At 41.3% G+C, this 14,709-nt stretch overlaps 1 protein-coding gene across 5 annotated transcripts in view; it reads left to right on the forward strand.

Annotated features, from left to right (window-relative positions):
* Positions 1–9,873: 9,873 nt before the first annotated feature.
* ARMC8 (armadillo repeat containing 8) overlaps positions 9,874–14,709 on the forward strand; it is a 115,484-nt gene continuing 110,648 nt past the window's right edge. For 3 of the 5 annotated variants that reach the window (XM_066245057.1, XM_066245056.1, XM_066245058.1), the window contains exon 1: positions 9,876–10,154. Coding sequence is in view for 3 of the 5 variants with exons in the window: in XM_066245056.1 (XP_066101153.1) it covers positions 10,110–10,154 (45 nt within the window). In the remaining 2 variants the exon portion in view is untranslated. Of the gene's footprint in view, positions 10,155–14,709 lie in introns of all 5 variants that reach the window. The other 2 variants (XM_066245059.1, XM_066245060.1) reach the window with 1 other exon arrangement.

The following is a 14,709-nucleotide window of genomic DNA, read 5'->3' on the forward strand; positions in this document are numbered from 1 at the left end:
TTGATGCTTCCAGCTCCTCCCTCTGTCTCTGTCTCTCTCTCCCTCTCTCTCTCCTCTCTAAAATGAATAAATAAAATAAATAAAAATTAAAAAAAATTAAATATCAATATAGCCATACACTTCTTAATACGGATACATTCTGAGGAATGTGTTGTTAGAAGAGTTGTCTTTGGGTGAATATCATAGAGTATTCTTTCATAAACCTAGATGGTGTAGCCCAGTGATGTTCAACCTTTTTCATCTCATGGCACACATAATCTAATTACTAAAATTCTGAGGTACATCAAAAATATTATTATATATTTTTTGCTGATCTGACAAAAAATAGTTATAATTTTTTATTCATTCGCACTGGAAGGCTATTGCTGTGTTGGCTGTTGTCATTTTTTAATTTGACACTCTAAGGGAGAAGAGGTCAGTGCCTCTGAGTAAATAGTCAGGAATTGCATGTTTTAAAAATTCTTGCGACACGCTTGTTGAAAATCGCTGGTATAGCCTACTATGTGCACATTAAGCTATATGATACAGCCTATTGCTCATAGGCTACAAACCTGTACATCATGTTACTATACAAAACGAGTGTAAATCAAGCACAAGATAAAGTGATTGCAATGAAAAGACTTTGTAAAAATGTGTAAGGATTCTCCCAGTGTAATTTGGATATTGTTTTAGTGCAAACTTTTTTTATAAGTAAAGAAATATGCTCTAAAGCAATAATAAGGGCCCTGGCAGGTTGGCTCAGTAGTAGAGCATTGGCCTGGAGTGTGGATGTCCTGGGTTTGATTCTCAGTCAGGGCTCACAGGAGAAGAGACTATCTGCTTCTTCACCCCTACCCCTTCTCTCTCTCTCTCTCTCTCTCTATCTATCTATCTCTCTCTCTTTTCCTCCTGCAGCCATGGCTCAACTGGCTCGAGGGAGTTGGCCTCAGGTGCTGAGAATGGCTCCATGGTCTCTGCCTCAGGCACTAAAAAAATGGGCTCCAGTTACAGGAGCAACAGCCCCAAATGGGCAGAGCATCGTCCCCTAGTAGGCTTGCCAGGTGGATCCCAGTCAGGGCGCATGGGGGAGTCTATCTCTCTGCCTCCCCTCCTCTCACTAAAATAAATAAATAAATAAACAAACAAACAAGCAAATAAATAAATAAATAAATAGAACAATAATAAGTATAGCATGGTAAATACATAAACCAGTAATATTGTAATTCATTATCATTATCAAGTATTACGTACTGTACATAAATTTATGTGGCTATACTTTTATATATGTGCTATATAGTTTTATAGATGGCAGTGTATATACTTTCATATATGGCAGCACGGTAGGTTTTTTATACCAGCATCACCACAAATACGTGGGTAATGTGTTATGCAATGACATTATAACAGCTGTAATGTTGCTAGGTGGTAGTCATTTTTCAGCTTCATTATAATCTTATGGGACCACAATCATATATGTGGTCTGTCATTGACCAAAACATCATTATGTGGAGCCTGACTGCATATGTGATGTACTCTTTTGTGTCTGCCTTTTTTCATTTGCCATAATGTCTTTGAGATTCAACCATGACTCCACACTATAGACAGAAATGATCATAGTATGGTGTTTCTTATTACTGTATCATATTCTATTGTGTGGACCACATTTTATTTATATATTTTCCTGATGAAAGACATTTGGATGGCACCTCATTGGGGCCTACTATGAACAAAGCCACTATGCATATTCCTGTAAAATCGTTTGGTGGATGTGGCACTTTCTCCTCTTTGATTATGACCAGGAATAAAATCTGGGTAATAGAACAGGTATATGTTTAGCTTTAATAAATAATGTCAGTTTTCAAAGTGGTTGTGCTAGTTTAGACTTCCCTAAGTAATATAAGGGAATTCCAACTGTACCATATGCTCAAAGCACTTGATATTGACTGTTAAATTTTAGTCTTTTTGTTAAGTGTGCAATGGTATCTCCTTGTAGTTTTCATGTATATTTTAAAACAAAATCTTAATATATGTTAATTTGAATTTTTCTTTTGTGATGGGTAGAAAACAATAACTTAATGCCATAACATTTAAAAACTTGTAGTTATGCCTGACCAGGCAGTGGTGCAGTGGACAGAGCATCAACCTAGGACATTGAGGACCCAGGTTTGAAACCCCAGGGTTGTCGGCTTGAGTGTGGGATCATAGACATGACCCCAAGGTCACTGGCTTAAAGCCATAGCTTGAGCCCAAGGTCGCTGGCTTGAGCAAGGGGTCACTGATTTGGGTGGAGCGCCCCGGTCAAGGCACATATGAAAAAGTAATCAATGAATAACTAAAGTGCTGCAACCACAAATTGATGCTTCTCATCTCTCTCCCTGTCTCTGTGTCTCTCTTCTTACTTAAAAAGAAAAGAAAACTTATCGTCAAAGAAGGAAATAGGTTATAAACAGAGGCGAAGAAGAGCACCATGGCTCAGCTCCTAATCTTCCCAAACCACACCCTATTTTCAGAGGTTATATTAGGGAATCAACAACCTTGGGAATTCTCACAGAGTTTCTTAAATCCAGAGAGAATCAAATAGAAAGCCTCACCCCTTCCTATTCTGAATGAGAAGAAATAAATTGGTTATTGGAAACATAGAGAGAATCAACAGTAAAGATCGTTCTTTTTGCTGAATGTGAAGGGGGCTACTCACTGAAGAGGCAGGTGCTCTCAAACTGTGTGTGGTTTCCTGGGCTAAACAAGCAGATCTCAGATCTGATGGAAAAGAAATTCCCTGACTCCTTCAGAGCAAAGACAGTGTTTAGATAGAGGCACCCAACAATGGGCAAGATGAAGAAAGGAACCACACGTCAACTACAGAAACATGCTGAAATGAGCAGAGTCTGGGGGGGAGGCTGAGCAGAACTGCTATTTACAACTTCTTAGGTACAACCAGACCTTGGTTTGTAAGTGTTATTCTCCTCTGAAAGAAATCAAGTCTGCTTAAAGGAGTGGGTGATTCCAGGGCAGAGAAATTACAAAATGAGCCTGGATTGTCTTGTGCCAGGAAGCAAGGAAGTGCTCAAGGAAACTGGGGTGTCAAAGGATGACCATTGAAGGTTTTCTACTTGTCACAACTTAAACAATTCTGGCATCAAAATTAATAATCATGGTGACAGACTATAGCCTGTTGAATAAAGTAGGAATCTATTATTCCGTACTAACATAAATAAATAAAGAATGGGAACAAGACAGAGCTCTTATTACATGAGAATGCTGTGTATGGGCTGAAAAATAATAATACTTTTCCTTCCACATTCTAAGTTCCTGTATCTGGGCTAATACAATAATTAAATTAATAAGTACAGGGTAACAAGAGAAAATCAAATTTTAAGACGTACTTGAAAATTTACACATGACGTGAAAATTTCAAAGGCAGTGAGGTAAAATTTGGTATATATGTATTTTTTTTGTATTGTTCTGAAGTGAGAAGCAAGGAGGCAGAGACAGAATCCTGCACGTGCCTGACCCGGATCCACCCGGCATGCCCACTAGGGGGCAATGCTCTGCCCATCTGGGGCATTGCTCTGTTGCAACCACAGCCATTCTAGCACCTGAGGTGGAGTCCATGGAGCCATCCTCAGCGCTGGGGCAAACTCTGCTCCAATGGAGCCTTGGCTGTGGGAGGGGAAGAGAGAGAGAAAGGAGAGGGGGAAGGGTGGAGAAGCAGGTGGGCGCTTCTCCTGTGTGCCCTGGCCGGGAATCAAACCTGGGACTTCCATAGGCCAGGCCAATGCTCTATCACTGAGAAAGGAGAAAGGGAGGAGGGGGCAGGGGCATAAAATTTTAAAGGCAGTAAGCAGTTTACAGGTAGTTGATGAAGCATGAACATACATGGCAGGTAATTTTTTTTTCAGTAAAAGGAGGGGAGAGAGAGGTTGACTCCTGCATGTGCCCCAACCAGGATCCACCTGGTAACCCCTCCCTGGAGCTGATGCTTGAATCAACTGAGCTATCCTGAGCACCCGAGGCCAACACTCAGAACAATCAAGCTATCCTCAGCATAGCAGGTACATTTTTGCTTCAATGAGACAAGTGGGTGATCTAGCCCCTGCCAGGACCCCTCCCATCTATCATAGGCATATTAGGCTAGGAAACATCCTAAAATTTTTTTTCCTGAAGAAGGCTTTTCCATCTGAGTCTGTGTGTGTATGGGGGGGGGGGGGACAGAGTTGTTTCAAGTTATTTGTTTGTTTCTTATAACCAGTTAAAATCAATATCCCAAAAGGCAGCTTTAGGGTGACAAAACTTTGGTCCCTTTTAGATGATTGATAAATATAGAAAGGAAGCAGACGTTGGAAATCACCATTTAACCATCATGATAATCATCATCTTCATCATAATTGTTTTTTTGTTTGTTTTTTGTATTTTTCTGAAGTTAGAAGCAGGGAGGCAGTCAGACAGACTCCTGCATGTGCCCGATTGGGATCCACCCGGCATGCCCACTAGGGGGTGATGCTCTGCCCATTTGGAGCATTGCTCCTTTGCAGCCAGAGCCATTCTAGCGCCTGAGGTGGAGGCCATGGAGCCGTCCTCAGTGCCCTGGCCAACTTTGCTGCAGTGGAGCCTTGGCTGCGGAAGGGGAAGAGAGAGATAGAGAGAAAGAGAGGGGGAAGGGTGGAAAAGCAGATGAGCACTTCTCCTATGTACCCTGACCGGAAATCAAACTCAGGACTTCCACACACTGGGCCAACGCTCTACCACTGAGCCAACTGGCCAGGACCATCATAATTGTTTTAAGCAAGAATCTTTTTTTTAAATTTTTATTTATTTATTTTTAATTTATTCATTTTTAGAGAGGGAGAGAGAGAGACAGAGAGGGAGAGAGAGGAGAGAGAGACAGAGAGAGAGAAGGGGGGAGGAGCCGGAAGCATCAACTCCCATATGTGCCTTGACCAGGCAAGCCCAGGATTTCGAACCGGCGACCTCAGCATTTCCAGGTCAACACTTTATCCACTGCCCCACCACAGGTCAAGCAGCAAGAATCTTTAATGAATGTTAACACTACTTGGTTAAAACTTTGAAGAGTACTAGGATTCTCACACAGTCTCAATGTGTCTATTATTTGAGACTATATAAGTAGTCTCAAATAATAATATTATTTTAACAAAGATAAAGGTTTTTACACTAGAGATACCTGGCCAACATCACTTTAACAAAATGATCAAAGGAAATCTCACTAGGAATAGACAAAACACATCAGAATGTGCCTTCTGATCTAAAATATATTACTTTTGTGGAATTTCTACCAAAAATACATAACCTGAACCTAAGTTTGAAAAACAGGCAAATTAAAATTGAGAGAGATTTCTAAACTGACCTGTTTTTTTTTAATATCATGAAATATAAGGACAGATGGAGGAATATTAAAAATTAAAGGAGACTGAAGATTTATGATAACTGAAGGCAATGTGGTGCTATAAAAGACATTAATAGGCTAATTGGCAAAATCTGAGTAAGTTCTGTAGATTAGAGAGTATTGTATCAATATTAATTTTCTGATTTTGATAATTTTACTCTGGTTATAGAAGGGAATTCCTTTTTTAGAGAACACACTGAAATTATATATATATCACATAGGAACTACATTTCCTAGACACCCTTTGCCAGCTAAGGTCTGGATCAGACTTTACAAATAAAAAACACTTTACGGCCCTGGCCAGTTGGCTCAGTGGTAGAGCATCGGCCTGGCATGCAGAAGTCCCAGGTTCGATTCCTGGCCAGGGCACATAGGAGAAGTGCCCATCTGCTTCTCCACCCCTCCCCCTCTCCTTTCTCTCTGTCTCTCTCTTCCCCTCCTGCAGCTGAGGCTCCATTGGAGCAAAGTTGGCCTGGGTGCTGAGGATGGCTCTGTGGCCTCTACCTCGGGCGCTAGAGTGGCTCTGGTTGCAGCAGAGCGAAGTCCCAGATGGGCAGAGCATCGCCCCCTGGTGGGCGTGCCGGGTGGATCCTGGTCGGGCGCTTGCAGGAGTCTGTCTGACGGCCTCCCCATTTCTGACTTCGGAAAAATACAAAACAAACAAACACCCCCCCCCACACTTTACTGAGATGTTAAACGACAACAAAAAATTAACTTCCAAGGCTGAAAGTTGTTTTAAAAGAAAGAGTTTATTAGGTCATTGCTAGAAGAAAAGAAAAAGGAAATAAAAAAGAAAAGTTTGATCTTGGGGCAATAAGGTCTAACATGGCTAGGTAGTAAAGACATGTCTTTTGTCCCAGATTTTTGCAAAGCATTTTTATACATCAAGTAGAGGGCAGAAAGATGTAAGGCTTTCAGAAAGGATGACACTGGCTGTAGACAAAGGGGATGGGAGAAGGTGAAATGGGGCTAGTTCTGACGTAGGTGCATCAGGTGCTCAAAGAAGTGTGCACTCCTGTGGATTAGCTGTGGGCAGCAAACTGGAAAGTTTATCTGTGAATAAGAAGAGGAGGCTCCTGGGATAGCAGGAATTGTCAGAGCTGGTCCACTGCCATCAACAGTCTGACTGTTCTGTCTCTTTCTCTCACTCGCAGGCAGCTATAATTTTAATTTAGAACATTTCAGAATATTTTTCTTGTCAGGGATTAGAAGATAGAAAAAGGTTTCTTTTCTCTTCTGGCTTTAGTATGATGGTGGCAGCTCAGCAGCCCAGGCTTTTAATTGTTGGTGAAGTTCCTGATGTTCCCGATCTCCAGTAATATTCTCCCCCTCCCTCTCCTGGCATTTGTATCTTTACTCCTTTCAGCAATTTTGTAATCTTTTTGCTCAAAATACCTAGAATGTGTTCTGTTTTTCTGTATGTTGTATTAGCCAAAGTGTTGTTCAAGGAAAAGGTCAAAGCAGATGCTTTCAACCATTAAAAAACAAACAAACAAACAAACAAACAAACAAAAACAACTCCAGTCCTGGCAGGGTAGCTCAGTTGGTTGGAGCATCATCCCAATACACCAAGGTTGCAGGTTTGATCCCTGGTCAGGGCACATACAGGACACAACCAATGAATGTATAAATAAGAGAGCAACAAATCTCCTTCTCCTTTCCTCTCTCTCTAAAATCAATTTTTAAAAATAAATAAAATTTCCAGGGAGACAGTACCCATGAGCCTTTTGGAAAAAAGAAAATGACTTGACGACAAAATTTGAAGAACAATAAAGGACACAGTAAGGAAGAACTGTGTTTAGAAGATGGATGATTCAAAATAGAGCAGGGTAAGGGGGTAGGAAATGTCATGGTGAGGGCAGTAGTGTACTTAATGAATAAAAATATAGGCTGGTTCTGAAAGACCATGCTGATATGGTGATACATTGAGCAGAAACCTTCATGAATAATGGAGTAAACTATGGAGATTTCTGGGCAACAAGTTTTCAAGTCAGTTTATAAAATGTTGCAAACATTAGGCAAAACATCCATCCTTGCTATCTGTGTCTTATATTGGATTAGTGATTACAGCACCTACCACCACTAGATGGAAGCATACCTAAGAAAACTAAGGAGAGAGCATATCTGAGGTGATTAAATTGAACAGAAACAAACACCACAGAAGTATAAGAGTTAGGTATGGCGTCTCTAGTCCCTGAGTCTTCAATTTGTCAGCATTTCATTGGACTTTATGATTTCATCAGAAAACACATATACAGAGACACACACAGACAATATCTCTCCTTAATAGGGTTTATGGCTTCCAGATTCCATTCCTGAATTGAAAATGGTGAAAAGATAATATTTACACTTCCTAAGTTATTTCTGCTTCTCCATCGTGAAACACATCTGCTAACAGAGTCTGCTTTTCTACATCAGGTTAAGGAAGTCCTCTCTATTTTGTGCACAAGTACAATTTAGGAGGATAGGGAATTGACAGCCCTGGAGAACCCCTCAATCAGGTTAGATAGGATGAGAGTGGTAAATAAATGCTCCAACCTCAAGATGGATATCCGGGGGCATGTTTCTCAGAGGCCCTCAACAAATAAGCAGTAACTTCAATAATGGATGCTTATATTGACTTTTTCTTCTTTCTTTTCTCACTTTCCTTGACTTATCAATTTGTTCCTCAGAAATGCTTCTCAAATAAATTAATAGTACCCAAATCATTGTCCCAGCATCTACTTTTTGGGGTGCCTAAACTAAGCCAATGATTGATTCAACAAATCTTTATTAAGTGACTGTCCTATGGCAGAGAGTAAGATAAAAGGCCTAGAATATAAAATTCCTCGTGCCTGCCATGAAGTGTATAAAGGGGAGACAAACAATTTAAAAGAATTACAATATATTGTTAGAGATGTTGTGTTATTGCAAGAACAGTGATGAACGAAGACATGAGGGAGGGGCTCTCCTAATCCAAACTTGGAAGAGGGGCTTCCTGGAGAATATATGGTTGGAACTAATAGAGGAAGTGTGAATCAAACACAGCTATAATAACTCTATATCATACAAATACCAACTGAAAATTCTACTGATAACCTCTGTATACTTTGAGTAATTGTTACGCTCCGTGCTCTTGTGGTATGCAGTACATGACATGATTTTAGGTGATGCATGGATGGACATTTAAACTTTTTTTTGTAGTTATGTTAATGTGTACTAGAATAAAAATAGAGTACAATAAACTTGATTTTACAGAGTATTATGGTTTAGGATGAGACTAAAATTATGTAATGAGTTGAAATGGGCTTTAGAAAAATATTGAGTGAATAAGAACACCTGCACACAGATTGGCAAAGATGGTGTGGATGGTATGTGGATTACTAAAGTCTGGGAAATAGTATTGTAGCAGAAGGAAAATCTAAAATGAAATTTCTGTTTTCCAAAAACTTAACAGTTTGTTAGGGACACACAGATAGATAAGGAAGGATGATTAATGGTACAATGAATTTAGAAATCAAATACAGAGGGAGGATAGGAAAGCAGTAAGGAGTAAAGTGAAGGAGAGGGTAGAAGCTTCTAGATCAGTTGGAAGGCTATTGCTGTAGCCCAAGTGAGAAGTAATAATAGCTTGAGTTAGGGAGTGGCTACAGAAATGGAAGAACAAGATACGTAACAAGCTCTTTTGCAACTATCCTGAGAAAATCTTACTGGCTGCGAGCAGCACGAAGGTGAAACTTGTTCGGCCAAGTCCGGGCAGTTTTGTAGGTAGGTCCACACACACGAGTGCGCGCGAAGTTGGAGAGCTGAGTTCATCAGAAATACTGTAATTAGAAACACTTTTTTATTTGGCTTCAGTTATCAGCGTTTTAGTGTGAATTATTCAGACATTTGCTGCCATTTTTCTTCTACTTGATCTATAGGCTGGAGAAATGCTAACACATATGTAATGCTGTCTACGTTCCAGGCATGTCCTAAGACCTTTACGTTCTCCATCCTCACATGCCTTATTTAACAGAAGAGAAAACGGACTTAAAGGCGGCTAAGTGACTTGCTGGAGGTAATGCAGCTGGTAAATGAAGTAGCAAGGGTTAAACCCAGGCATTTTGACTCTGGAGTATCTGTTCTTTGCACAACACCAGAATAAATGGGTAGGGCAGATAATGCTAAAGCAGGTCACCCTTCAGCGTTGGATTGTGAAACACTCTTACTGGTGGCAGAAGACTGTGTACTGAGATCACGTGTTCTGCATCTGAAAAATGGAGATATTGACGTTACAAGTTTGGTGCGAAGGAGTGCGATAATAAATGTACAAATTATATATGTGGCTTTACATACTTATTTTTCGGAATACAAATACGCGAATTCATAATTGCTACGAATCAGCCTGAGAAGCTTGGAGCGGAGGAGCGAGACCCCGCCCCCCAGGCTCCGCCCACCGCGAGCTGTAGGTGGGGCCCCGCTGATAATCTTTGCGCATGCGGAAATGCTGTCGGTTTCCACCTCTAACCTAGGCTGAGAGTAGCTGCTGTTTCTCAGCCGACGATTCGTAGGTACGCCCCTGGTGCGGTTTCCCTTTGTTTTCCCTTCTTTTGGCCGTGGCCATACTTCATTTGTGTCTGGAGAATGGTCCGCTCTTGTCTACCTGTGTGGCTTTCTGCATAGGTGCCTGTCCTTGGCTCAATAGTTTGTTGTCGAAAGTGCCGGCCCCCGCGCCGGCGTCCGCTACAGCCGGGTGGGAAGGCTCAAGATGGCGTGCCTGTTGGAGACCCCAATCCGCATGAGCGTCCTCTCGGTGAGTGACCCGCCGCAGCCGCCAGCCCGGGAGCTCGGAGCCGGCGCGCAGCATTCACCTCAGCCGCGGTGTGCCTTTTGGGCACCACCCCTTAGGGTCACCCCTGACTGAGGTTTGGGCGGGGGAGTGAGAGAGGGTGGGCGGGTGTGATAGACTGAACCCCGGCCGAGCCAGAGACGTCTCAGCTGCTGGACCTCCTACTGGTGCCGGTTCCCTGCACGGCCTCAGCTGCAGGGTGGTTGGGCGTGCGGGCAGCTGTCTCGGAGGCGCGGGGTAGGATTTGCCAGGCACTTCACCGAGCCTTTCTCTTAGCGTTGCCGCCTCTCCGGGGCCGAGGGTTCTGCCCTGTGAGGCGCTCCGCTTGCCGGTGGCCCGGGAAGGAGAGCCCACCCTGCCTTCGCGGCTTTGGCAAGAAGAGGTGCAGGCTTCTCGTTCTCCACAGCCTTGGAGCTGCCAAGCCAGTTTTGTGTAGCTCCTATCGCGTCTCAGCACCTGGGCTTCTTGGCAATGGGGATTTCATATAAGTTGCAACGTCTCCTAACGTGTATAGTTATTTAAGCCCCTGTCTCTACTCTGGAGGTCGCCTCCCTGAATCTAAAGGAATTTGTGTCTAAGCGTTCCTTTTTCCTTTAAGGGGAGTCAAAAAAGATTAAAATTTCCTAATATTGAAAGAAGGGAACATATTGACATGTCAGGAAGTAATACCTAGTAGTTGTTGTTTTTAAGCTTAAAAACAAAACAAAACACGGCTCTCATTATGTTGTTCTGGAGAGATCCACGACCAGAGGTGAAAGTTACTGGGCAATAACTTCGAAGGGTTTTGTAGCAAATTAGATCCGTCCACTTCAGAATGATCCGTTTATCGATAGTCCATTTGCTGTTGCTGGAAACAAGCAGGCCATGGTCGACTATCTTTTAGACTTGTGGGAGTCAGTTTGATATTGAGAGAGTAGTTGGGTTATAGATGGCTTGTCCGGTTCTTAAAGTCAGTGACTCCAACTGGTGTTTGCCTCCCCTGACTTCTCCTTCAAATACACTCAGCTATCCGGAAACACCCAAGGCATTTGCTTATGATTCAGGGTGGGATCATTTTGACATACTGCGACTTTGATAATTTAATTTGGGGAGGGCTGTCAAGTAATCTCTCCCCTAATCCGTTTTAGTAGTCCCTTTTCTTATTTTTAAACTGCAACTGGAGAAATACTGTTCACCTAAGTGTTGATTGGCCTATGACTCTACCTTTGACTGCAATATCCAGGAGTGTTTCTTGGGAGAGAGCAGACCAATGACTTTTCCCTCTTGTTTTTTTAAGAAAGTACCATATATGTCTCGACCGTTCTCAATTTCCTTTTATTATCTTGTTTATCTTTCTTTTCAACTGAAGCTTCTTTATTTTTTGTACATTGTCAACTGAATCAATGGAAAATTTTGATTTTTTTTCACTCCCTCAGTAAATAATATTTTCTGTTTAATTTTATTCAAAATCTTCTTGAAGAGTATTCCTTACTTTTAGTGGGAATTTACTTCAGTCCTCGTCTCATCTGGGGCTTGTTTTTTCTTTAAAGCGGTTTTTACAGTCCCAAAGTCTGGTCTGTTTGTTTTTCAGTCCTATAGCAGTCCCTGCTTCTAGTGGGGGTGTTTGCTTTAGCCCTGGTCTCAGTGGGGGCTCCTTTTTAATTTTTTTTCCTTTTAGATTTTTCACAGCCCCAAAGTCAGGTTTCCCTTTTTCAGTCCTTAGAGCCTTGGGAAATCAGATCTTTGGATAAATTACTTAAACTGTCTAAACTCACTATTTATACTAATTTAAAGTGAAGTCTGGTCCCGTGGCACCATTTTTTGAAATAAAAAATGCAGGTGGAACAAGAAATATTAATCAGAAAGTATCTTTAAAATAATTGATTTCTTTGACAGACACTTATTGTTCACTAGTTATATATAACACCCTGTAATGTATACTATAGAAGAGAATGCAAGGATGTGATCAAGGAACTCAGTCTGAATTACTCTATAGCTTGATAAACATAATTCAAGCAAGGGCAAATCAAATGATTTTAAGGATTTTAATACAAGGCCCTTTTTACCTCCTCACCTCTGAGAGATTTTATTCACTCTTGTAACCTTAAAACTGTAATCAGCTCACACATATCTTTTGCCAGCCTTGACTTTTCTTTATTAGTCTCACATCTTCAATTGTGTGGTTGTTATCCTTCACTTCCAACAGAGTTATGTTGCATCTTCTAAGAGGACATGGTCAGGACCTCCTGTTTGTGTTAACGGTTCTATCTTGAACTGCTGACTCTTTCCCCTTCCATCCCTCTATATCTAGTTAATTCTTGTTATTTTCCTTTCTTTCTTTTGACAGTGACAGAGACAGGGACAGATAGGGACAGACAGACAGGAAGGGAGAGAGATGAGAAGCATCAACTCATAGTTGCAGCACTTTAGTTGTTCATTGATTGCTTTCTCATATGTGCGTTGACCATGGGGCTACAGCAGAGCGAGTGACCCCTTGCTCAAGCCAATGACCTTTGGGCTCAAACCAGTGACCATGGGGTCATGTCTATGATCCCACACTCAAGCCAGCGACCCTGCACTCAAGCTGGTGTGTGCCCGCTCAAGCCAGCGACCTTGGGGTTTTGAGCCTGGGTCCTCTGTGTTCCAGTCCAGTGCTCTATCCACTGTGCCACCGCCTGGTCAGGCAGTTCTTAAGTTCTGTTGGCTCTTTATTCTTAGTGTTTTTCACATCTGCCTGTTCCATTGGTCACCCTCTCATTTAGGACCTTATCCTTTTGTGCCTGTATTACTACATTGTCCTCTGAACTATTTTTACTGCCTCTAGTGTGTCTTATCCTCTCAGTTCAAGTTCATTCTCCACATTAATATCTCTGTAAAGCACACTGGACATGCTGCATCTCTGCTTCGGTATTTTAGTGAGTTTTTATTGCCAAAGGGTGACTTTTCATTTTCAGCTTTGGATATAAGATTGTTTATCCTCTGCTAAACCTTTTCTCTCATATAAATTGGCTTTCTCAAGTTGAGGTGATCTAGGGTTCTTCTAAACCCCAGTAACTTATTGTCTGCCTAATTGTACATGTGGATTATAGCTTTGTATAGATTTAGTCATGTGATATACTTTGAGCTTTTGTCATTTGCCAGCTGTGACATTGGGTTGGGGAATACAATGACGAGCTACACAAACCTCTCTCTGTCCTTTTGGAGGTTTTAGCCTAATGGTGGGAATATCAAGTCATCACGCAATTCTTTGTGAATGGTGGTTAATGTTTTGAATGCAAAATGTAGAGTGCTGTTCCGAGCATGTAGTAGGGGAATCTGATCTAATGTGGAAGGCTGTGAGGAGAGTTAGAGAGTGACAATGAGCTGCGAGTTCAAGGATAATAAGAACTAACTGAAAAATAGGGGAGCATTCCAGGCAAAGGGAACTGCTTTTGCAAAGGCCCTTTATACTTTTATTGCTATTCTATCTTATCATCTTAGTAAATTAATTTATTTTTCTTAATTCCACTACTGTTTATAGCACTGTTTTACATATACTAGGTACTCAATAAATGTTTGAAATATCTGTTTTTGGGAGTTAGACAAACTCTCCAGCTCTTTCTAGGTTGTACCGTGATCACCCATGTTGCTCTTTGATTTTCACTTAGCATTACATTACCCTTTTCAACAAATTTATAAATTCTCTCATGTTTCCCAAACTTTTGGATGATTTAATATTGATTGCATTTTTTAAAACTTTTTATTTTGAAATAATTATAGATTCATGGGAAGTTGCAAAGAAAATATAGATTCCTGTGTACACTTCACTCAGTTTCCCCCATTGGTTACATTTTATATATAACTGTAGTACAATATTGAAGCCAGGAAATTGATATTGGTATAAATATGTGTAAAGGTCTGTATCATTTTATCACATGTGTATATTTGTGTACCCACCACCACAGTCAAGATACAGTTTATCATCACAAAGATTTCCCTCATGCTACCTCTTAATAGTCACCTATCTGCATCTTTCCCCCACTGTCTAACCCAGCAGTTCTCAACCTGTGGGTCGCAACCCCTGTGTTTTGGTCTTTCAACCCCCGCCGGGGTCGCGACCCACAGGTTGAGAACCGCTGGTCTAACCCCTGGCAACAACTAATCTCTTCTTTATGTGTATAACTTTGTCACTTTTTATAATGTTGACATAAATGTAGTCAGACAGTATGTGACTCTTTGAGATTGGCTTTGTCACTCAACATAATACCCTTGAGATCTACCCAAGTTGTGTGTATCAATCAATAGGTTGTTTCTTTTCCATTGTTAAATAGTATTTCATAGTATGGATGCACCATGATTTGTTTAACCATTCTTCTATTAGACCTTTGTAGTGTAAACTTTGACAGGTTTTTTTTCTTTTTGCAGTGTCAGTGCCTGACTTAAGCTATGATTGCTGAGGCATCCGCTTTAAGGATGGCTATCTCCAATAAACATAGCCAGCCACAGGACTAGATAAAGAGCCAGGCCACTTCCCTCTACTGAGGTGCCTTCTTTTAGAGAT

This window comes from Saccopteryx bilineata, chromosome 10 (assembly GCF_036850765.1).
Source record: "Saccopteryx bilineata isolate mSacBil1 chromosome 10, mSacBil1_pri_phased_curated, whole genome shotgun sequence".
Lineage (NCBI taxonomy): Eukaryota > Metazoa > Chordata > Mammalia > Chiroptera > Emballonuridae > Saccopteryx > Saccopteryx bilineata.